This window comes from Marmota marmota, unplaced genomic scaffold (genome assembly GCF_001458135.2).
Source record: "Marmota marmota marmota unplaced genomic scaffold, marMar, whole genome shotgun sequence".
In the NCBI taxonomy this organism is placed as follows: domain Eukaryota; kingdom Metazoa; phylum Chordata; class Mammalia; order Rodentia; family Sciuridae; genus Marmota; species Marmota marmota.
Window position 1 is genome coordinate 24,724,482 of NW_026000142.1, and position 25,383 is coordinate 24,749,864.

At 43.6% G+C, this 25,383-nt stretch overlaps 1 protein-coding gene across 14 annotated transcripts in view; it reads left to right on the forward strand.

The window, feature by feature from the left end:
* Atxn7l1 (ataxin 7 like 1) overlaps positions 1–25,383 on the forward strand; it is a 234,968-nt gene that overhangs the window by 124,754 nt on the left and 84,831 nt on the right. The window contains exon 1 of one of the 14 annotated variants that reach the window (XM_048786126.1): positions 16,572–16,811. The exons of the other annotated variants lie outside the window; for them this stretch is intronic. Coding sequence (XP_048642083.1) covers positions 16,733–16,811 — 79 coding nt within the window. The 5' untranslated portion in view covers positions 16,572–16,732. Of the gene's footprint in view, positions 1–16,571; positions 16,812–25,383 lie in introns of those variants that run through there. 14 annotated transcript variants of the gene reach the window in all.

A 25,383-nucleotide genomic window follows, 5' to 3' on the forward strand; every position in this document is an offset into this window, starting at 1 on the left:
CCTTTATCTTACCTCATCCTCCCAATATGCCGCTAAGGTGGGTGTTGTTATCCCCATTTCACCCATAGGAAACTTCAGAGAAAGTTACCTTAAGAGACCCCCGAAGCCCATATTTTTTTTTTTGTTACACGACCCACCTGTTTAACTCTTAGATCAGTGCAGTCCCAGCTCACAGCGTAATTACTCAGGAGAGCTTTGGTTGGAGGCTTAGCATCTTTGGGAACAGATACTGATATGTTATGAAAGTTCTCCAGGTGATTCTGCTGTATTTCCATGCTGAGAACCACTGCACTAATGTTCTGTGGATCTTCCCAGTTCAGAAGCCTCTAGTAATTGCTAAACTCCTCAGTCTAGAGTCTTGGGCCTTCCACTAACCTCTTTTCTCATTTCCAACTTACCCAAACAATTCCTCTGCTTATAATCATCTTATAATCAGCTACCCCTGGGTCCTTTATAAACTGGGCTGGCCAGCATGGAGCTGTGTGCCCTTTGCCAAACAACACTTCCAGGTTTTGGTTTCTGGCCCTGACAAAGTCATGGTTCTTGATTCAGGGTTTTTTCAAATTATCTCAACCCACTAGTGGATGATGAAATTTTTAAAAATGGTATATTATAAAGAGGAGAAAATAGACTGGATCACCCAGTAAGGAAAAGCAATGTCCTATGAAATTTCTATTTCATATGTTTATACATATATATAATATGGTCCCTGGACCAGCAGCAGCAATAGGGAGCCTGTTAGAAAGGCAAACTCTCTCAGTTGGTAAAGTGCTTGTCTTGCATGCACAAAACCCTGGGTTCAATCCCCAGCACCACTGAAAGAAAGAAATGCAGAATCTCAGGCAGTCTCTCTCTCTCCCTCCCTTCATCATTTTCTCTATCCCGTCTCTTATATTTCTTTTGGCATGTTACAATGCAGTTTAAAATGTTTGAGCTCTCCTATATTAACACACACTTATCAATGCTTTTACAACCTGGAGAGCAAAATTCTCCTCCCGCAAGATCATACAATATTAGAACAAGAGACCTAGAGGTCATCTAACCCACCAGTGCCCAAAACCAGTGCCAGCCACTTCATGAAGATCCTGTAGGGAAATTCTTAAAAATGCCAATACCTTAGGCCCAGCCCTGGGAACTATAGTTCACTTGACTCAGGAATATGTATTTTCTGATTCTGATTTTTTTATGAACCGTTGATATAACACCTCTTCTTCATTTAGTACTGAAATGTGTCCAAGGTCTCAAAGCTAACGCAGTGGTGAAGCTGGGTTCTCTATCCCTTGCTTTCCTCCATCTTTCCATTCCACGGGTCTCCTGAGGAAACCAAGACAGAGGTTCTGACCCACACTGCAAGGTAAAGTTACCTGTAAAGGTTTTTAGAAATATGCATGTCCTGGCTCCACCCCAAACCAACTAAGTTAAAGCCTATGGAGGTGGGCCTGAATGGCCCTATGGGAGTGTTTTTCAAACTTTAGGGTGTATTTGACTCTCCTGAACATCCTGCCGAAGTGTGAGTTCTGCTTCCTCAGGTCTGAGCGAGCCTAGATTCTGCATTTCTAACAGGTTCCCTGTCAACACCTGCTGTTGGACCATACTTTGTGTAGTAAGTCTTAAGATAATATCCCAGGTCCCAAAGAGCCTACAGACTTCCATGCCTCTGCCAGCATCTTCTCTGTCTGAGGGTTGGAACTCTCTGGATTTGTGCTTCGTTTCACTTCAGCGGTAATTCTCCACGGTAACAGGTATTGAAAGTCAGCCTACCTACACACATTTTAAATGTCTTGACAGCAGGGACCTTGATTGCAAATTCTTCACCCTTGCCCTCCCCAACCTATCTATCTAGTATGCTGATTTTCTCTACGAGGGTCCTAATAAAGGTAAGAAACTTCTGCTATGGCTTTGCTCTGTCCATTCAGCAAATAGTTGTGGTACATCTGAGTGGACAGAAAGATGCACCAGACCCACATCCTTTCTTGGACAAGCTTATTGTCATGTAGGAGTGGTAAGTGTAAAAGTCACTATATAAGGTACCCACTGAGAGGCATGGCCACTGTGCAGAGGGGTTAAGACCATGGATCCAGATTACCTGGGTTTGAATCCCAGCTCAGTGACTAGATAAATGTGACCTTGGATACATTATTGAGTCTCAGTTTTCCCAATCATAAAAATAAAGATAAGAAGAGTACCTAATGCTCAGGATTGTTTTAAAGGTGAGATTGTTAGCAGTGTAAAGTGCTAGCACACACAGTATGTGTTAAGTGCTCTTATGATTTAGTTATGGGAGAAAGGATCCAAGCAATATCAGGACATTTGTGCTAGACACTGTCATTGCAAATGAAGAAAGGGCATTCCTGGTGGTGGGAACAGCACAGGCAAAGGCACAGAGGCCAACATTCAAGGACACGCCAAGCTGGAGCTTAGATGCCACAGCCCTGCCTGAAAGATGTGGCATGCAGAGGTCATAGGCTGTTGCTGGGTACACCAGTAATACCAGTTACTCTGGTGGAGTGGGGGTAGGGGTACAGGGGCTGAGGCAGGCAGAGCACAAGTTATCCAATTAAGAGAACCAATTAAGTTCCAGCCTGGGCCACTTAGTAAGGCCCTGTCTCAAATAAAAAGTAAAAAGGACTGGGCATGTGGCTCAGTGGTAGAGTGCCCCAGGTTCAATCCCCTGTACTGAAGGGGGAAAAAAAAGAAGAAAGTCTGCTGATGTCAGGTGAAGGGATTCCTTAAAGGCTAAACTAAATGGAGTTTGGGTTTTATTCTGGAAGCAACAGAACACCAACCCTGTAAGAGCTTTTCATACAAAGGATGCACGTGTGTTGCTGCTATACGTGGATAGTAATAACCGCTCTCCTCTTTTAAGTAATTGTGGTTTTCTTCACCACAATTCATGTCCACTTTGTGGTGTTTATATAGGCTTCTCTCATTGTCTGAGTGAACATTCAAAGCAGTTAGGTGACCTTGAGCCAGGTCACCAAAAAGGTCACAAAACACAGAATCCATCTAATCATTGGAGCTCATAGTCCCGATTCTTAGGGCCACTCCTCATCAGCAAAGTCACCTCCCAGCCATGGAAGTCTTTAAGACTATACATCCTAGTTAAGAGCTTTGAGCAGGAATCTGCAGCTCCAACACTGTTGTTGTTCCTTTTTTCCCCTTAATTCTTACTCCTTGAATAATAAAGACAAATAGTAGACTAAGTCTGATGTCTCCCAAACATGGAGACACACAAGTTTAGTAGGCAGCATATTGAAGCCACATGCTACTATGTGACCTAATGGCAAATTGCTCAACTTCTCTGCTCACACAAAGATGAGGAACTTGCCTGTGATGTGAGGATTATAAGAATCCCTGTTTCACTGAATTGTCATGAGTAAACGAGTTAGTCCCAGCAGAGCACTTAGACCCATAGCATAGTACATGGTTAGTGATCAATAAGTATTAACTGTTACTATTACAATGAGAGGACATTTTTAAAATAAAACTCTTAGCCTAGAAGATGAGAATGAAAAAGAAGGTGTAATCACTAAGTGAGAAAAGAGTGCAAGGCCAGAGCTATGGTGCTCCTCGGTTATCCCAGTGACTTGGGAGGCTGAAGCAATACTTGGGAGTATCACAAGTTTGATGCGAGCCTCAGAAACTTAGTGGACCCTGTCTCAAAATAAAATTAAAAAAAAAATTAAAAGAGCTGGGATCTAGCTCCATGATAGAATGCCCCTGGTTTCAATCCATGGTACCAAAAAAAAAAAAAAAAATTAAAGGAAGGAGTGTAAAAATGTGTAAAAGAGTGCATGCAAAAATCTATGGCATTAATTTGAAAATCTAGAGAAAATAATAGAGAGTCACCTGGCAAAATACACATTCTCAAAATTACTCCCAATAGACTAATAATCATCAACCACATTAGAAAGTTTATTAAAGAGATACCCATTTTAAAAGGCCTTCATAGTCTTATAACTGGATACTAGCTAGTCTTCAAAAACCAGATATATATCCTTTATTATTCAAATGATTTGAAACTATAGAATAAGGTGAAAATTTCCCTTCGTTCATTTTATGAAACCAGCATGACCTGAATACTCAAACCTAAAAAGAACATGTTTCTTCTATCTCAAAAGCTTTGAGGGGGGGAAAAAATGACCCTAACAAAGAGAGATGGAGAAGAAAGTAAGACAAAATGTGCAAAGCATGCATTGCCTTTGAGCAGTGGGTCTCTACCGGGCTGTGCATTAGAACCACCTGGGGAGAGCAGCACCCCCATTCCAGAGATCCTGATTTAATTCATCCAGGAAGGGCCATTCTCTGGGTTTGATTTAAGTTCCCCATTACCACCGCTTTAAGGTACTCAGGCATTATGAAAGCCCACAGCCTGCTTTACAGTTCCAGACCATCTCAACTCAATAGCAGTTCAAGAAGAGACTTTTTGCCAAAGCTTTGCATGATCAGAGCTAGAAGAGTCACTCCTTGGCTATAGAAATGCCAAATTCCCCATCAGAGGCTAAGGCGGGCTCACAGAGCTTCAAGTGCCCTGTCTTCAGAGACCACATCCAGCCAGGGCAAACCACTCCTCCTTTTAAGTTCTGAGCTAGCAACCTTGCCTACTGCAGAGGAAGTCCAAGAAAGCCCAGAGAGGTTTCATCTCTGGGACCCAGTGGGATTTTTATGACAGACCTGTTCATTCTCATGCTTCGAGGTAATTAAGCACACATGGTAAGCAGTTCACATGAATAATTAATTAGCTGTGTGTGCACAGTCAAACATCATTTTCCAGCCTCCTCATTCTTCCTGTGTTCCCCAGCTCCCAAATTGGGCAGCAATGTGGACAGCACTGTAACCTCATGGCTGACGCCTGGTCACAGTCCGGGCAGCTCTACAAAAGAGGAAGGGACATCCTGAATCCCATTTCTCCAGTAGTTGGGGTTCTCTGACCAGTGACTCTAGAGTCCCTTTTGACCACCCATCCTCTTCAGAACCCAGAAGAACTATTGGCTTCAGCCACAATTTTAGGTGTTAACTAGTTCCTGTTCCTTGTTTCATTAAATAATATTAATAATGTAATCTGAACAGTTCCCCCCATAAAACAATATCAAGAATGTGTAAACGAGTAGATTGCTGGCTTGGGTTTGATTCATGAGTATACCTGTGTCCACATGCCATACCACCGCCCAGCTACCGCAAAGAAATCAACAGGACATCTCGCTGGGCCCTCAGAGCCACTGCATCATTAAACACAGTGAAAGAAAAGTCAGAAGATACAAAGGGTGCTGATGAAAGAGTCTGATGTCCAGTGTTTGCTTTAAAATATTCCCTAAAAAGACCAGTTGAGGGGGTAGAAATATGTGGAACAGAATTGGCAATATATAAAATTGTTCCACATAAACTGAGTGGGTGACATATGTTATACTATTATATTTTTGCATGTTTTTGAAAGTATAAGAAAAAAGAAAAGAACATGAAGGAGAGAATTAGATTCCATTTCTCTCCCCCACTGCAAAGATTCATGGCATGGGCTTTCTTGGACAAATTCTGTCTTACCTCTTTATTGAACCCAGGGCCTTGTGTGTGCAAAGCAAGCACTCTACCAACTGAACTATATCCCCAGCCTTGCCTTGCCATATTTTAAAAAGAAGAATACAGGGGAGAGACAACTGTTGGTTGGGAAGAGATTCTATTGATGGAAAGGCATGGACACTGAGGTCCAAATGAGGACCTCAAGTCTCAGTGCAAATGAGCTTCCCTCCTGCCTGCAGTTGGAGGGTCTTTTTCCCTGTGTAAAAGACAGTTGGCACCAAGTACAGGGGCACATGCCCCTAATTCCAGCCACTTGGGAGGCTGAAGCAGGATGATCACAATTTCAAGGCCAGCCTGGGCAACTTAACAAGATCCTGTCTCAAAACAAAAAATAAAAACGACTGGAGGTTCAGTGGTAGAGTGCCCTGGGTTCAACCCCCAGTACCTATGTAAATGAATAAATGCATAAATAAATAAATACATAGATAAATAAAAGGAAAAGGTAGCCGGCAGATGCCATCACTGCTATAGATGTTGTTATCAGAACCCAGGACATATGGATCTTGTGATAAAGAGTCGGAGGGTGGGGGGGAAATGTCTTGGAGGTATTTAATTTGCAACCATTTCAGCCCTTATAAGTGAGAATGCATTGAGTAAGGGTGAGTCTTTATTTCCATAGAATAAATTCACCAGCTCTGATAGCCTCCACCTTTTCAGTCAGTGCTGAAAATGTCATACACCTCATCAGGAACAGAGAGCATAAATATAGAAACTAGAAGCCTTCAGAGTTCAGATCCAATCATGCTCTAGAAAAGTTAGAGCATCTGTACACTCGCTTTGCTGCTACATTGCCCTTTGCCATGTGTGTGCACGTGTGTGTGTCTCCCTCTCTCTTCCTCTACCTCCATCCATCCACCCTTATTCACCTTGATTACAATTGGGAAAATTCGGAATATCCTTACAGTGTCTTCCTTTTGAAGAGGTCCTGGCCTGGTCAATGATGTTTACTTGTCGACACTTAAGGAATCACTTGCATTTACTATGAAGCTCCATTTCATAAGAAACTCCAAAGCCAGCCAAGCCAGGGGGTTTTGTTTTGGTATATTTTTTTTATAAGTTTGCTTTGTTTTGTTTTTATATATATGGAAGGATACTCTGAGGGCTGCTAAGACTTCAAAACAGCACACAACGCACAACAGCTAACAGATCCTCAGCTGGAGGGCCCGGGAGAGTGGGAAGAGCCTGTATGCTCTTGACTTAAATACTAACCCAAAATTATTGATGGTCGACTTAATCTGCAAAGGATTACCTTGACAGGAATTGGGCTGCCTGTCCTGATTTTGATCCAACTATGGATTTCTGAGTGATGGCAGATCAGCCTCACCACAGCAGCAGCTGCCTGGCTCTGGGACCCACTGAGAAGCGTTCTAAGGAAAAGATTTGAGTTTCGTTTTGTTTATTTGGGGGTTTGTTTTTGTTTTAAGCATTTACTGGCAGAGAAGCTCTTCCATGTGTTTTGGACTTCCTGGAGTAGAAAGTACATTTATTTTTGGATCATCTCATTGGACATTCCTAGCAGCACTGTGAGGCAGGTTGGCCAGAGGGCTCAAACCTGTGTTTACACATGAGGCAACAAATACTCAGAATTTAGTGATTTTATTTTCAGGGTCAAGAAAATTAGTCAGTGGCACCAAATTCTTGAGTTCCCTGCCATTATGAGGATTAACAATACAGAGAGAAGGACAAGGTGATATATCAAATACTCTCTTAAACAAGCAGTGTCTGGCATTTAGCAAGGACTCAATAGGATTGGATGGATAAATGGATGGATGGATGGATGGATGGGTGGGTGGATGGATGGATGGAGCTCAGAAAGCAGATCTTACTCACCTTTGGGCCCCTAGAATCCACCATACTGCTTTGACATATAGGACCCAAACCCAAGCCAGCAATCTACTCATTTACACATTCTTGATATTTTTTATAGGGGGAATTGTTCAGATTACATTATTATTATTATTTAATGAAACAAGGGACAGGAGTTAGATTAACCACAATCAATAAATATTTGTCAAATGAATAGTCTACTTATCTATGCATATACTTTAGTATTGAGACACACAAGAATTTGTGAAGAAGATAATTTTCTAAACTTTTTTTTTTCTTTAAGAAGCCAGGACTCACTGTCCCTAACTCCTGCTGAGACTGGCCCCAAACTCCTGAGCTTAAACTATCCTTCTGCCTCTGCCTCTCAGAGAACTGGGACTACAGGTAGACACCACCACACCAGCTCTGAGCTTTAAATAATAGAAGTGGGGGCTGGGGTTGTGGCTCAGTGGTAGAGTGCTCGCCAACCATGCATGAGGCACTGGGTTCAATCCTCAGCACCACATAAATGTAAAATAAAGATCTTGTGTCCACCTAAAACTTAAGAATAAATATTTTTTAAAAAATAATAAATAAATAAATAAATAATAGAAGGAACTGAAAGAGATGAAGTGGGTGCAATTATTATTGTTTATCAGCACACATTATTCACCAAATTGCAATATTAAAAATCACTACTTTGTTCATTCATATATTCCTTCAACAGATATTATTAAGTGCTCTCTATGTACTAGATTCTCTTCTAGATATTGGTGGTACCACAGGGAATAAAAACAGATGAAGTCCTACTCTCATGGAAATCACGTTGTATTTGGGGACAACAGGCAATATACCAACTTAGTACTGAAAAAGAAAAATGAAGCTGGCAAGGGGAAAAAGTGACGTTGGGGCTGCTGTTTTAGCCATGAAGGTCACTCTGATGCAGTGTCATTTAAGTATTGCATGCAGAGGAAAGAGCAGGTGCAGAGGCACTGAGGCTGGAGCATGCTTGTGGGTATGAGGACCAGCTAGGAGCCCCATGGGACTAGAGGATAGTAGATGAGGCAGACAGCTACAGGAGACTAAGAGATTTTGAGCAGAAGAGCGATGAATCTCCCCAGCTATTGGCACCATCTAAACTAACTGCTGAGGGTTACACACAAGACTGAAAACGACCCATCCCCCAACATTGGTGCCATTTTGCTTTGCATTGACCTATAAATGCTCACTGCAGGGCAGCTGTGGACTTGGCTCACCTACCAAGTCAGCACCCATCACTGCACACTGCAAGGGCTTCGGCCCCAGCTGCTAAACCAAACCACAAATTCATTTCACCTGTAATCTCAAACAGTTAGCCTCCAAGTCCTAAAATAACTCCCCAAGGAAAAAATACACGACCTATTCTTTTTCTTTTAATAAGAAGTGAAAGATAATGTATAAGTTAAGAGGAATACCCTTAAAAAATAGACTCTTTAGGACAGTGCTTGTATGTACCAGATCCTTACCCCAGGTCCAAAGCAACAGAGCTGGCCATCTATGGGCCTGTGGTGACCTCTGAAACCACGAGCACCAAATAAACTTTCCTCTCCTAAAAGTGTCTTGTCAGGTCTTTTCATCACAGCAACGACAACAACAACAAAAAAAAAGCTGACTAAAACAAAGAATTGCTCCTGTGTTCCCTTTGACATACACCTATCATGGTGAGGTTTTGTTATTCACTTTTTTGATATTTTACTTCCTCACTTTCTGACACTGCAGGATGTTCCAGGCTCACCTTGTATATTTCCTGCCCCTGTCATTTCTACAAGAAGTCCTGGTTCCTTTCATTAAACAATGGTCTGAGAAACCCAGATCTGGGAACAAGGTGTGCTCATTGGTACTAGGGGTGCTGCTGTTGCTTATAATTCCGTTGGGCTGACAGAGCAAAGGAATAAGTGTGTGTATGCTAACCCATGTGTCTATCTTTAAAGTATCTTGTGCTTGTAAATATTTCTATATGTTTCCATCTGTATCTCATTAAGTTAAACAGGATTCATGCTAATATCTCCAACTCTAACCCATTCCCATATGGATCATTCTAGCCCCTCCCCTTGTATATCTATAAATTTCCACTGCAATGGTAAGAAACCTGTCTTCCACCATGTGGAATTTTCTTAATTGTTCAGTTCCAGCGTACACGTAGAGTGGTATCCAAATTGTAACCCATGGGAAACAATTTTATCAAGTACAGTGTTCGAGTGCCATTCGTTTTGCCTGAGTCTTACAGACTACCCATTTCCAAAGTACCTAAGTCAGCACTTTCCCCATAGCCCTGTTCACTGAGGTTCTTCATACATTGGTAATACACTTAGATTCTCTTGTCACAGTCTGCATTCCTGCCTGAGATCTAAGAGGACACTTTAATTTTAATATTCTTCTCCAGCTAGATAATAAATTCACAAAGAACAGCTAATGTGAAAAGCAAAGTGGTACAGTCATACTTTTTGTCATCTTCGTGGGTTTTTAAAAATAATTCTTCCATCACACAGGTAATTCATTAATACCCATTAAAGTCCCCTTTCATACTGCTCCAAGCTCAGTCCCCAGCCCAGATAGAAAATTATTGTTCATCTAGGATGTGTCTATCCAAACACTTTTCTTGCATTTGTATCCACATATGTGAATATCCACAGAAAATGTTTGTTATTGCTATGTATTTTGGACATAAATGATAGCATACATAACTTCTACAACTCTACTTTTCTCTAAGCCTTTCAACTATTGATATCTTTCAAAACTCTGCCTCGTGAACAATATTCCATAAAATGGCTGGATTGGTAATATTTTCCCACCATTGATAATGGCAACGCTGCGGTGAACAGTCTTGCACATAGTGTTTCTCCAAGAAACGCTGGGTCATGGAGATACACATTTTAATTTTAATAGCTACTGTCAAATTGCCCATCAGAATACTTTAATTGAAAAAAAAAAATCTTGTTCCATATTATGTGGCTGCGTGGGACAGGGAATCAGATTACTAGTTTTTAATTTGTCTTAATGTTTCTCTCTAGAGAATAGTAATGAGGGGTGTAAGACTCATTCTCTGTTATTTAAAAGAACCTCATGCTGTGACGATTTCAAGTGCTTTTAAAATGTTAATAGTTAAATTGTTAGAAGAGGGGCAGTGTGGTAAAATGGTCTACTCAGCTTTCAGGCACTGATTCTAATTAGATGTTCCCACAGTTGCAGAAATCTTATTTGCCCGATGAGGGCCCATGGAGCCACAAAAACAAGTAGATAGATGCACAGGGGAGAATCCATTTCTAGTCTCTCATGTGCTCCTGATGAGTAGGAAGTTCATGATCTATTCCTTCATCAGTCATGATGGACCATCTGCTAAGGGCTGGGCATTGGCATGCCCTTGTGTCATTTAGTTATTCAGACAGGCCGGACAGTCCCAGAATGCATTTCTGAATGGTCCCTTGCCATTTGGTTAAGTCCATGTCGGACACCAGGCATAAAACCCAGCACTGAGGAGAGAGATGAGGATAACAGTGCCACTGTCCCCAGGTTTACTCACGCCTGGCCCTGCCAGCCATCTCCTCGGACTCACAGCCTTGCTCCCTTCATACTAAGGGACGTGCGAGGCACCTGCTGTGCTACTGGTGGGATGAGGGTGTGTTAAGCGTCCTAAAATAATGTGAGTGGTAGATGAGGCCCCTCCACAGGTTAGAGATGCCCCCATCTCCAGCTTTACTCTCACCGTGTTCTTTGTGCTCCTAGACTTATTTGCTAGCTGTTTGGGAATTCAGATGGATGTGTGAAAGCTGTAACTCACTATGCTGCGGTTTAATCACAGATGGAAATTAAAGTTGCTCACAACGTCCCTGTTCTGATCAGTCAGGACCAGGTGTGTGCTTCACATTCAAAGAACAGATTCCTTCCCCAGAGGACTGTACTTGCCAACCCACCCACGTTGGGAAGTCATAGATCACGCCATTTGAGGAGGAGGTGGGGAAGGATTCCGATGGACTTTTTTAAAGGTTTATGAAGGAGCTTTCATTGGAACACTAATTATTGGGGTTTATTCTCCCTATAGTCCTCTAATTTGTCACAACTGGCTCCAGAAGAGGAGTAAAGAGATAGAAAAGTCCGGCCGCTTTCACTTGTTATAGTTTTGTAGCTTTCCTTAGAAAAGTGGAATTTTTCTCTCGGTCTCCCTCATTCGTTCATCCATTTCCCACCCCCACCTCCTCTTTCTACCAGTAGCCAAATGGTAAGCCTCTCTCTTCCTTCTCTCCTCAACTTGGTATTTGGGACCTGTTGGTCCTGTGTAATGAATGGGTTGCATTGGGTCCCCCCCCCAAAAAAAAATGTTCAAATCCCACCCACTCCCTACCTATATAGATGACCTTTTGGAAACAGGGTCTGCAGATGTAATCAAGTGAAAATGAAGCTGTACAGGATGCAAGTGGTCCCTAAATCTGGTGACTAATATCTCTGCAAGAGAAAGGAACAGAAGGTTCTAACACAGAGACACACAAGAAAGACAAAGTATGAAGACATAGTCAAAGATTAGAGCAATGCAGCCACAAGCATAGGAGTAGCAGGGATTGACGGTGACACCAGATACTAGGAGTGAGGCATGCAACAAATTCCCCCTCAGATCCCCCAGAAAGAACCAGCCCTGCTGACACCCTAGATTTTAGATCTCTGGCCTCTTGAATTATGAGAGAATAAATTTCTGTTTCTTTGAGCCACTCAATATGTGGTACTTTGTTATAGCAGCCCTAGGAAACTAATATATCCTGTCTTTTTTGTTCTTGAAAAAAAAAAAAAAAAGACTTTAAACCAAATATCCTGTTTCCGTCAAAGATTAAGTCCTACATCTAGCAATGGCTTTCAATTCCAAAATCTAGCCTTTGCAGCAAGCTTTGCTTCTCCTTTTCCTCCCTGCTCTGCAGCAACAGCCAGTACTATTAGAGTGTCTCAGCGGCCACGAGGACACTCGAGGCTTGTTTTGCTCTGACCCTGGCAGCCCAGCTAAATAGCCCAGCATAATGGAGCAGCAGCTTAGGAGGTAGAGCTAGAATCCTCCCCCAGACAGACAAAACAAGGGTTTTGACCTCCATGCTCTAAAGCGTTCACAAGAGGAGAGTCTACAGAGCAGTGGTGCTGCCTTGGTTGATGCCAACCCAAAACACACAGCTTTGCCCCCAAATGCATCTACAGATTCCAGAATGTAGCCTTTCCTAAATTCTCTGTGGCCTCTTTGCTTTGATTGGTATTTTTCTTTAAAGAATCCATTCACAATTCATTCAGTCTTTTATAACCTCATAAAATTGTGGGCTTTTAAAGCTGCAAAAGATCTGAGGAAAATGATTCAGTCCAACTTCCCACCCCATTTTATTTGTAATAATAACATCTGTGATTTATTGAATAATAACACGAATAATACCAAATAGTTATTGAATACATACTATGTGCCAGGAAAGTCTCTAAGCGCTTTGTATGTATTAACACATTTAGTCATCTCAGCGCCATTTTGCAATAGGGATTTTCATATTCCCAATTTGTAGATGAGGAAACTGAGGCACAGAGAGACAAGGTACTCGTCCAGAGACCAAAAGCAAGTTGCAAAATTAGAAATCAAATGGAGGTTGTCTAACCCTAAGCCCTCTTAGCTCCTTGCTCTGCAGAGATTCCAGTGTGAAATGGTACAGTGTCTTACAGCCAAAGAGCAAAAGCATCAAGACCTGGAACCATGATGCCTGGAGATTGGAAGAAGCGCTGGGTCCTCCTAATATGGACTCAACTTTAAATAACAACAGCGCACATACACACTCTCGCACACACAATTCCAGCTCTGCCTTTATAACGTCTAGAAGCAAGGTAGTACCTGCGGTTGAGTTAAAGTGCATTTTAGAGTCGATGAAGACGAGCTCATGTGATGAAGAATTCCCACCACAGTGAACAATACAATTGGGATATGCAGGTAAATTGAAACAAACTGGTAACTCCTGGGCCTGTGGCATACTCCCATAATCCCAGCTACTCGGGAGGCTGACACAGGAGTATCACAAGTTCAAGGCCAGTCTGGACAACTTATCAAGACCCTGTCTCAAAAAAAAAAAAAAGAACTAGGGTGTAGTGCAGTGGAAGGGCACCACTGGGTTCAGTCCCCATCACCACAAAACAATCTAGTAACCATGTGTGTGCTCAGGCATGTATGCAAGTGTGTGTACACCCCCACACACACACACATACAGCTCTTAAAAAGAGGGCGCCCTAGCCAGGAACAGTGGTGCACATCTGTCATCCCAATAATATGGAAGGCTGAGGCAAGAGGATTGCAACTTCAAGGCCAATGTCAGCAACTTACAGGACCCTGTCTCAAATTTTAAAAAGGACTAGAGATGTAGCTCAGTGTTAAGTTCCCCTGGGTTCAATTCCTAGTACACATACACAAAAAAAGAAGAAGCAGCAGCAGGAGAGGGAGCACAAGTCCTTTCCAAGAGAACTCAATACGCAACCTTAGGGGTAGGCTGTCTGATTCTCATTAATGTGACAAGTTCATCAGAACCCATTTCAATCTGAGAAGGACCATCACAGGAAGGTCACAGCCTTTCTGGCTGGGCAGAGCTGCAAGGCTGAGGCTGCACCCACCCCGGGAATTCTTCCCAGCTTCTCCTGCAGGATGGTCCGCCCCTCTGGGCTATGGTGTTCACAATATCTGCAAAAGGAGGTTCCAAAGGAATGATGCCCAAGTCAGTGCCAGCTGTGTCCTGTGTCCATTTTTCCCCTACTCCCAGGGTTGCAACGATACTTCTCTGTGGAGAAGTAACGTTGCACACAGCAAGGTCTCCAGGAGTGGTTATGTAAGTGAGAGCAGGATGCAGTGGGGAAAGGAAAGCCGCCTGTGGTAGAGCCGTTTGGTGGCTTCGGAGTAATTATCAACAATGAGCTACTTAGAGGCAGGCAGCACTAGGTGTTCCAGGAGCTCAGTGCAGCACCCTCTTGTCCTCTGCCCGTTCCTTTACATACATCTGAGTGGGCCTTCAGTTCTTCCCCTATTTCTACCTCCCTCATAGAAACAAGAGGCCATGGTGGCATCAACAGAGCAGAGATTGGGGACAGCTTCCGTGCCCTAACTGTCACCTTGTGGCTCTCTTATGGGCCCTCTCTCCTTCACCAGCTGACCACCAACTCGACAGTCAGTGAGAGAGGTGGCAGGAAGGCCCCCAGCCACAACCCTGTGAACACAGCCTGACACCACCCGTTCTGGCCCAGCCATCCAGCAACACAGCAGCGGCTTTTGGTATTCGTTGTGGCTGCTGCTGCCCAGACTGTTGGGGTGGGGGAAGGGTCTCCTTGCTAGAATTTCTGTGGGTTCAGAGGAAGGAGAAGTGTGCATGGAGCTGAGGAAGACTTCCCATAGCCCGAGGTGTGATGAGAATGAAAAGGCCATAGGAAGGAAGTCAAACGGTGGCTTGGCCTGAGTGGAGGGAGGCTGGGCTGCCTGTGGGAGTCTCTTCAGGCCTTCACAAGGTTTGCTTTGGCTCTGCCAGACAGGTAGAGCACCCTGGAATTTTCCAGTGGGTCTCCAAAAGGCACCAACTCCCCTACGTAAAGAGAAGGTACTAGATGGCTAAATCAGACCAGAGCCAGTGTTAGCTGTGTCCGTTCAAGTCTACACTCTGCAGGAATTAATGAAGTAACCACCTGCCCTGAGGAAAAACTCCCCAGAGAAGTAACGGGTTTCAGGCTTCCTCCGTGGTATTCAGTCTGTGTAAAGAAGCAAGATGCAGACACCAGGTTCCATTCCAGTCTGTGCCACCAAGCTGCTTATGACTTAAGACGAAATTGGACTTGGTTAGGAATAGAGCCAAAAGACAGCTAAGGGATTATACAATCATCCCAAGTTTTGGAAGAATCCAAAGTCTGGGGCACAGCTGAAAAGAGGGCTCCTTTTCTAGCTCTGGCAGTGCAGTCTTTAAACGTATTCTGAGCTGGGCCTTTCACAGTAGGTTTTCCTCATCCCTATAGTTTGCTGAAAAGCATAAATCTACTCCAGAAGGAAAGCTCACTCACTCTGTAATTGTTTTCCTCTGTAAGCTCTGGGTTTTCATCTATCTTCTGTCTACAGAGCTGTCAAGTCCTAACCTTTTCCCATCTCTGCTGTGGACTCCAGGAATACCCCTATTTGAGCAGGTATCAGCTTTACCCACATGTAATCCACTCATTACTAGGCCTACTCCTCTGTAAGAAGGCCACAATTCCTGCATTTGCTCCTGACTCCATTCAGGAGGAGGCCCTGGTGTACCTTCCTGGAGTACAGTGAGCACGACAGGGATCTTTTTGTTTGTTTATTGCTGTGCTAGGGATCAAACCCATATCCTGCATATGCTAGGCAAGTGCTCTACCACTGAGCTACATCCCCAGCCAATGCAGAATCTTTGGAATCCCAACCCAGTGAACCAAGGTCATGCATAAAGTTTCAGAAGATAGAAAGATCCAAAGCCCTGAGTAGGAAGCCCTTTAACTGTGTGGGACAATAGCTTTAACATTGAAAGGACATTTTGAGTGCCACCCAGCCCCCAGAGAGGTTGGGCAGTCCTACTACATGGCAGTATTGTGGGCTGAGTGTGGATAAGGGTGTGCCCCAGAGGAAAATCAAGGTGCTGCTATTACGAGAAAAGAAGGGAGAATGAATACCTAGCAGACCAGTGAGACCAGTGAGACAAAGACTCACCCTACCCATCCACCCATCTTTCTCTATCCTTTGCTTCCCTCTGCTTATCTGTCCCTCAGCTTCTGGTTACAGAAGGACAGAAAAAATCTCCATTTTAGTGGGTAAAGTCTGTGGATCTGGTGACCATTGTAAATTGGTCTGTTTCCTAGTGTTGCTCATTGTGGAATCAGGATGTAACTTGGAAACAGCAGGCAGTGGCATACCTGGCTTCCTTCATCGTCCTCTGTGATGTCTTCCTGTCCTGCAGCTGGGGCTGCTTTCCTCAACTCGGAGCCCGCCCCACCAAGACGAATCCTCTCTACCCAGCCTGCACTCCTGTGCGGCTGGCTGCTCTCGGCTTGTTCTGTTCTGGACTTCCTGTTTTACTTTTGAACAATCGCGGCCAGAACCCAGGCCGGCAGACAGAACCTGTGATTGGTAGGCATCCGACCCAAATGCCAGACATACAACTAGTAACCTGGGTTGGCTCCGACGACAGGAAGGTGGTTCCCTGTCACCATCAGTCATCACCCTCCACCCTCCCAACCTGGCTGGCTGGCTACATTTTCTGCTCCTGCTGTCAACTGCGGAAATGCAAACTGTGCGTGAAGAGGTGTTTCCTGCCCTGGGAGATCTGAGTTTATGCCTCTGTGCCCACCTCTCCGGGAAGCCCTTGGGCATCCACACCAAAAGGTGGATTCCGCTCTGCCTCTTAGGAACAGTGAGTAGAGAAATCAGACAGCGTTCTGGTGTCCTTAAATCTTCTTTAATCCTGTTCCACCCTGAGGGTGGAGGTGGATCTGATGTTTATGGTTTCTTGTGATCACTCAGCTCATTCTAAGTGGCACCCAGGAACTCAGAATTCAAACCCCTGATTTGCTGGCTTCAACTCAAATAAGAAACCCTGCAAAATGCTCTGTCCTTCCGGTGGCCACTGGTGCTGGACAGTGCCCACACAAATTTTCTTGCCCACAGAGGTATCTGTCTGTAGCTGATCAACCAGGAAAGTATAGAACCTGCCTAGCAAAGGTGTAGGATTCTTCCTAAGATGCCACCCTGTCATTATTTTTATGTCTGGCATTCTGTTATTACTGAAGTTGATTTAAAAGGGACAGAGGGTTCAAATGAGAGTTCTGGGTTCAGGTTTAGTGATAAAGATTTTGTCAAATCTGATTCAAACTTCACTACCCCACAAGGCCTCTTTGCCATCAAAAGAACTTTTTAACGCTTCATGATATAAACATTTCACAGTTGTAAATCTTATTAAGAAATAGTTATGGTTTTCAACTTCTTCCGGTTTTAAAATACTAATATTCTTACTCTTTACAAAATTCTTACAGATGAATGAGAAAAAGAAATACACTAAAAATGGGTATGAATAGGCAATTCACAAGAGATAAAATCAAGTGGCCAATTAATCCGAAAAGTGTTCTGCCTCACTGGTAATCAAAAACAAACGTTAAAACAAGTAGAGAGTATTTTTCACCTATCAAAATGGCAAAGGTTTCAAATTAATAATAATATCCTGTGTTAATGAGGAAAAAGTAAACTGTACTCTGTCTGAACCTGGTACATATGTAGATCAGAGATCCCTGTCCCTTTGGGCATTTGACTACCTGGTTCAAGGGCCTGGAACCAAAAATTCTACTTGTAAGAATTTACATAAGAAAATAAATAGGACTGTGGATCTATGTAGGTCAATTGGCACATTCTTACCTAGCATGCCCATGGCCCAGGGGTCAATCCCCAGCACCACCACAAAAACAAATGAATGAATGAATGTATAAATAAATAAAATATGAATATGTATAAAAATGTATCCAAAGGATGTTCACTCCAGAATAATCCATAATGGCAAAAATTTACAACCAATCTCAATGCCAAACAAAAGGAGTTATTAGCACTAAGTAATTCTAAAACAGTCTTTTTTTAAAAAAAAAAAGATTTCACAACATAAAGAAATGTTCATGATGTAAAAGGAGAAAAATAGCATTTAAAGCAAAGTGCTTGATATGATCACATTTTTTTAAATTATGCACATATATACGTTTATTTTTAAACTGAAATGGTGTGGAGACTGGATGATTTTTATTTTCTTCCTCATTCATATCTGAATTTTCTAAGATCTTTATTGTATACATTATTTTTATAATTAGGTTTTTAAAGCGTTTTATGAAAAACAAATAATTCAATAATAGTGCCAGAGTTAAGGTTCATGGGAACTCACTTTGGTTTGATTTTTGTATTTTTTTTTCTGGGCCAGAATCTAAAAGGATCAGAAATCAGCTGGGCTCCATATAAAATCATCTATCTTTCAGAGGTCTCCAAACAGTGAAGGGAATAATAAAAAAATGAGATCTGCTCAGATTTTCATTTTACCACCTACACCTTTTTATTGAAATTTCTCCTTACAGATAGGAAGAATAACTACTGACATGTCCCAGTGGGATTTTAATTTATATAATGAAGCTAGCACGACATTTTTTTTTCTTTACCTTAAAAAAAAAAATCTTTAAGTTCTCCTTGTACCCCCCTCCTTCTGATTGAAAATCAGAGTTGATGGCTTAGGATGGAGTTGGCCTGACATGACTTTAGTGATGACATAAATGTCCCCTGAGACATCTTTCTTCTTCTCCCACATACCTTTTTTTCTCTTCCCGCCCTCCTTGTGGGGGGGGGCACGGGGCCTTTTCTTTGTCTATGCCTAGGTGACTGGTGTCTGATTGGGATGCCCCAGTCACTGGGAGCAGGAAGATTTGCTTCCTCTGAGGTAACTGTATGATTGGAGGTGGGAAGATTCATTCGGTTCAGAAGCAACTGAGATGTCACTGCAGAATTTGGTCTGTGTTTGAAGCCAGTTTACCTCCATTATGCTTTCTCCACTTCTGGGGTGTACAGCAGGAGTGTGTTTTTAAAGGCATGCCACTAGGAACACATTTACCAGCTGCAGTCAGGTAAGAGAGACGAGGGTCAAGCTGTTGCTTAATGTGAATTTCCTCAGTTCATGAATGAGCATCTCTACCCCCTAGTTCAGGGTTGAAACTTTTGATGGTATTTGGGGACGTGCTCCATGTGGGTGTACAGTAATGTCTTTAGGCATTGTTTAGGTAGCTTGCCATTCTAGTTATTCTGGTCAGGCGTGGTGGCACACACCTGTAACCTCAATGGCTGGGAAGGCGGAGGCAGGACAATCGCAAGTTCAAAGCCAGCCTCAGCAAAAGCGAGGTACAGAGCAACTCAGTGAGGCCCTGTCTCTAAATAAAAATGGGGCTGGGGATATAGCTCAGTGATCAAATGCCCCTAAGTTCAATCCCTAGTACCCCTGCCCCCCCCCCCAAAAAAAAGAATATAGCTTCCTTGTTCTTATTGAAAGCAATTTTCTTGGTTTGGCAACCAGAGAAATTCAGGTTCACACTATGGTAAAGTGTGATAGGAAAGGACATAAATTATAGAAAACAGGGAAGTGTTAAGGAATCACTACCACTTACAGAGCATTTCCTGGTGCTAGAAACAGAGCACAGCACTTTACAGGGTTGGCTCATTTTATGCTCACATACTCTAAGAGGTTGATACTGGATTCCCATTCTCCAGAAGAGGAAAGTGAAGTTCCAAAAAGTTAAGCACTTTGCCCAAAGTTTCCAAGCTTGTAACTTCTGTGGGAGCAAGTTTTGAACCTCAATATTATCCTTCTTGTTTGTCAGGCTAACTCCCAAGGCCTTGTTCTAAACAGTGATGTCCATACTCGAAGATAAATTGATGCTGTTACTATTGACATTAGTTTCTTACAGGGGTGCCTCTGACACAGGTATGTTCAACCTACAGCAGAGTCACTCAGAGACCTTATGGAGCACAGATTCCTGGCCTCATTCATAGGATTCTGATTCAGCAAGTCAGGGATAGGCCAGGCAACTTGCTCCTGTCTGGTACTGATGCTGTGGACACAGATCTGGGGCCCTCACCTGACTAGCACCACCCAAACACTCAGAGGGTACAACAGAGAGTGAAGGCTCTGTGATGCAGCCTTTAGACTGAAATTCTGACCCTGCCAATTAGTTGGGAGGGTGGGCAAGCTACTTAGCCTCTCTGGGCTTGCTTACTCATCTTGAAAATAAGGATTTGCAGAGCATCTACTATATAGGGTTGTGGGGATTAGACAAGCTAAGCCACATGAAGTACTTACAATTGATAGTTCTTAATCAGGGTTTGCTTTAATTAGTGGCACATGGAACTGGGATTGGGAGGGGGGTGGTGCTCTGGCTTTAGAGTTAGAAGGTTTGAGATCCTGTCTAGGCTGCTTCTCCAAGCCCTGGGTGCCCTGAGGAAGGGAATGATAATCAGAGCCTTCCTATATCTCTGGGCACAAGGGCTGATGAATACCTGAATAGCTTCTTGCTCTGGAGACAGGTAAATTGCCTAGATTCTAAGGCTTACTCCCTGAGGCCTCTTGACTGGGGTTGGTTAAGGATGTGGCATCCAGGGCCATATCTGCACCCAGGTGTTGGTTAAGGTGTGGCATCCAGGGCCATATCTGCATCGGTTCATGTAGGGAGCATGTAGCAAGCGCCCAATGCCAGCTGACCTACAGAGTCCTAACCATCCCCACCCCCACCCCCGGCCTTGAGTCACCTTTATTGCCACAGTGCCTGCTGGAGTTTAAAGACCTCAGACTCAGCTTCCTTTCCTTTGCAGCTTTTTATTTAATTTCTATCTAGTAAAGCTCCATAAACCCACAATTTTGGAAGGTAAGACAGAAGCAATGGCAGTTTTCCACAGGGTGCCTCTGCTAGAGCTTTGGCCCCTTGGCCATTTGATTCCTGCAGCACACTGGGCTCCAACGCAGGTCAGACCTGCAGAAGCATAGTCCATCCTCTCAGCTGTGGCACATATTCTGTAACAGCACAGGAATTGAGAACCTTGCAACACAAAGGGTGGTTCTCAGATCAGAAGCATCGACACCACCAGGCTGTTTTAAGATGTAAGTTTTATCATTAACTCAGGTGTAGAGGAGCCAACAGGTCAGGAGTTGATGGCCATTGTAAAGATAATTTGTCACTCACAGTTTCCAAGAGGAGGGCCACAAGGGAAAGTATCAGGCCTGATCTGGAGGCATGGGGAGGAAGGAGAAAATGTGGACAAAAGCCTTTATTAGGGCTTCCACAGGAAAGAACAGGCAATTAGAGTGCACAGGCTTCAGATTGGCTAGCATGATCATACTATACTAGTACCCTTCCTGGGGCCATTAAGTAGGGAGCAGTGGTACAGAGTATAAGAGCTGGATGGAAGACGTGGTGTGCTTGTATATCAGACTTGCAGGCAAGTCCCACAGTTTGCTGGCACTAGGAAGGAAAGTCTATAAGACCCTAAAATGTCAAAGCATTAGAAACTTAGAAAGACTAGACTTCAACAAGCTCCTCAGGTAATTTATGGGCCCACTAAAGTGTGAAAGGCTCTGCTCCAGAGCATTCTGCTGGGATGTTTTGAATTGGGTCTGCTAAAAGCAACAGGTATCCCAAGCCATTCTCTGTGTAAATAGGGACAGTGACTATATGGGAATGTGAGAGTAGGTACACTAAAACACGACTGAACCCTTCAGTGGAAAGCAAAAAGAATATTCCAGAACGTAGCAGTGCTTTTCATCTCTTGGTAGTTGTGAGTGATGGGTACAGCATTGATACATGTTCCTACTCTCTGTAACAGAATTTTTTTTTAGGGGGGAACTTACCAGCTTATCAGGAAATAAACATAAAAATCAGTATTTTGATCTCATTTTACAATGGGAAATTTGGTCAGTAAATTACCCAATAAACCCCTACATTTGCAAATGAGTAGCACTCCAGTTTCTTTTGATGGAACAAAAATATCTCCTCGGGTGACCAGTTGGACTCATGTTTGCCATCACAGATAGACTTCTCTAACTTGCAGAAGGGACAGTTAGCTGTACTGAGAAAGAATATAGAGGGGAAGGAGCAAGCTTAGTAGTTAAGCTTGGGTTCAATCCCCAATACCAAAAAAAATTTTTTAAGAAGATCCAAGCATGGGTACCTCGGAATCCCAGTGTTCAGGAATAAGGGGGTCTTTGAAAACATTTCATCACATCCTTCATTTAAAGATGGGGAAAAGGAGGCCTGAGCGGTTAGCGACTTGCCTGAGGCTCTGTAACCCTGATGTAGAGACAGGATGGGACCCAGGGCCAGCTCTTCTTCAAGACTCTGGAGTTTTCTCCTCCTCCTCCCCTCCCATTTCTGCAGAGCACCTCAGACAAGAGCCAAAACATTTGAGCCCAGTTTGGCAGTGCTGACAGCAGCAGCAGTGGGTTTTATTTCTTTGCTTTATTTATTTATACCGACTTATTGTAAAAGGATTTAAGGCCGCTTGAAAAGTTGCAAACAGAGCAAGATAAAATAAATTTAAAATAAGTGAGAAAGATGAGACAGAGGAGTAAGTAGCTTCCCAGCAACTTTGCCCATTGCCCTCCTGCTGGAGCTTCTAACCATTAAATCAGAGGGACGGGTGATCATATCTGTGCTCATGTCCCCTCCACTCAGGATTTCAGCTCATTTTTCTCCTTGGCTGGTTTTTAGAGCCTCTCCCCCTTGGTGACACAAATGCACTTTAACATCACTTTGAGAAACTTACAAATTCTCTGCAGGAGGCCATATTTGTAGAGTGTGACCAAGGTGATGGGGCAATGATAGGGTTGTTGTGTTGATTTGGTTGTTGCTATTTTTAGAAGCAAGACTGCAGGGCTGGGTCTTTCCTAGAACCTTCAGGGGGCAGTGCTGTCCAGAATTGATGATGACCTTGACCCTTTGTTAAATTGTTTTCTTTTTTGGTGGTGCTGGGGGTTGAACCTAGGTCCTCTGAAATACTAGGCAAGAGCTCTACCACTGAGTCACACAGCCCCACACACACTCTTGATTCCTTTGGTATGCCCCTGAAGTCTGTGAGGAGGGAACTCAGAAACAGTCAGTTTCAGAACCATTGCCCAGGCCAGGCACCATGGCCACATGCCTGTAATCCCAGCAGCTCAGGAGGCTGAGGCAGGAGGATCATGAGTTCAAAGCCAGCCTCAGCTACTGAGTGAGGCCCTAAGCATCTTAGCAAGACCCTGTCTCAAAATAAAAAATAAAAATGGGCTGGGGATGTGGCTCAGTGGCTAAACACTCCTGGGTTCCATCTCTGGTACCCACCCCACAAAAAAAAAAAAAAAAATTGCCCAGGTCCTTCCCCACCCTATGTTCATTCTTTACTCCATCTACACCACTTGGACCTCTACTCCAGCTCTACTCTGATCTCTTTGCTTCCATGAGTCCAGCTTCCTTGATTATCTGACTTCTCTACTTAAAGGAATGGATGTGTCCTTCCTCTCTCAGGGCATCTGCCTCCCCCGCAGACAGGCCTTGGTCAGTTGTCCCTGTGCCTCAGGTGTGCTTGCTAACTTCCTAAGTCTTGTCCCTTTAGAATCCAACCTGTGGGCTGTGTGGTCACTTTGGTCCCCTCCTACATTCTCAGGTTGCAAAATGAATTCAAGACTACCCCAACTGGTGTCCCAGAATTCAAGATGGAAATGTGCCTCTGGGAGCCATCATAGTAACTGGCATTGATTGCATCCAAGGTGCTAAATGCTCTGGAGTGCATGGGACATTTTTACCCTATGAAGAATTATTCCACCTAAAATGCCGGATGCATTCCTGCTGATAAACACTGATAAGAATGCAAAAAAAAAATTAAATATTTACAATTATACAGTAGCATCACAACAGCTACTCTGCAGATTTCTTGGTTTATGCCCAAGAGTTTAGTGGGAGGAAATCACTAAATTATTTTTATCTACACAGTGTGGTCAGAAAGAATTACATTCTGCAGGGTCAGGCTCTGCTGGGAATAGTTTATTTCATTAGGCCAGAGTCCCACAGTCAGATCAAGCTGTAGCTTTTTTCAGGTCATTTGTTGGTCTGTATCTGGGACCTGGAAACATCTCAGCTCAGACAGTCGCCCGGAGTTGGTGAGAGCGTCACAAAGTGCCAGTGCAGCCTGTCCTGCGGCCAGTCGGAGCACCTCAAGCCCTGGCGGGGATGCCAGCAGCTGGCACAGCGTCCTCCAGCGGGAGCTGGCTGCACTTGGAAACTCTCCAGAGGCGTTGTTGTTTATTTGCTTGTTTGTTTGTTTCTATAACAAACAAAAAGCAGAGCGCTTGGAGTTAAGTAGTCTATTACCTCTCGTTAAAAACAAACAAACAACTCTGATGTTCTTGGGCTTTAAAAATTATTTTTATGCCCAGTAACTAAGAGAAATATTTCAGCCTAGCTAGTCCTCAGACCGCAGAGACTGCTGCTGCTGTTGATTCCTGTTTTCTTTTGCTGTACTGTGGCCTGGCTAATTATTTCCTGATTTATTCATTTGTTATCTAACACACTCCAAGGGCCTGTTATGTGCCAGTACTGAGACAAAGTCCCTGGCTTGGATTTTTTATGGTGGAGCAGACAAGAGGGGTGAATCCACGGGTCATTAGGGAGCCACAAGCCAGACAACGAGGCAACAGTTTGCTCAGTGTGTCCTAGGAGCATAGAGAAGGGGACTCGTGCGAGATCAGGCAGCAGTGCAGGGGTGGCCGGGTTCACCAGGGAATCCCAAGTGTGCTGGTGTTTGAACTAAGACTTGAAAAAGAAAACAAGGAGTTAACCAAGGTGAAGAACAAAAGGATGGACAAGCATTCCAGGGAAAGGACACTGTGCACCAAGTCACACAGACATACAACAAAAGGCTCTTGGTAGTCCAGGGGGCAGACAGCAAGGGTGCTGTGGGGAGGGTGTCAGAATGAGCCAAATGAGTGCCTGGTGCCCTGGAGATGGGTAAGCTGCAACTGATTCCCAAGGACCCTTTCTGTAGCTCAAAGACCCTAGAGACTATCAGATATCCCACAAGGCCACATCTCAATCAAAATATTTAAAGTAAAGGAACGGAAAGCTGGGTTGTATATTCCAGCATTCATCTAGTTTCTCCATCAAAAAACAAAACAAAAACAGCTTTTTCTAAAATATGATGAAGCACCAAAAAGATGTGTATGTTCAATAACATGTTAGAAAGTAAGAAGAATAGAAGTAGTAAAGAAAATACCCATGCCGGTGTGGCGGTACATGGCTATTTTCCCAGCTACTCTGGAGGCTGAAGCAGGAGGATCTCAAGTTCAAGTCCAGCCTGAACAACCTAGTGAGACCCTGTCTCAAATGAAAAAAAAAAAAAAATTTAAAGGGCTGGGAATGTAGCTCAATGGTAGAAGCCTGGAAGGAAGG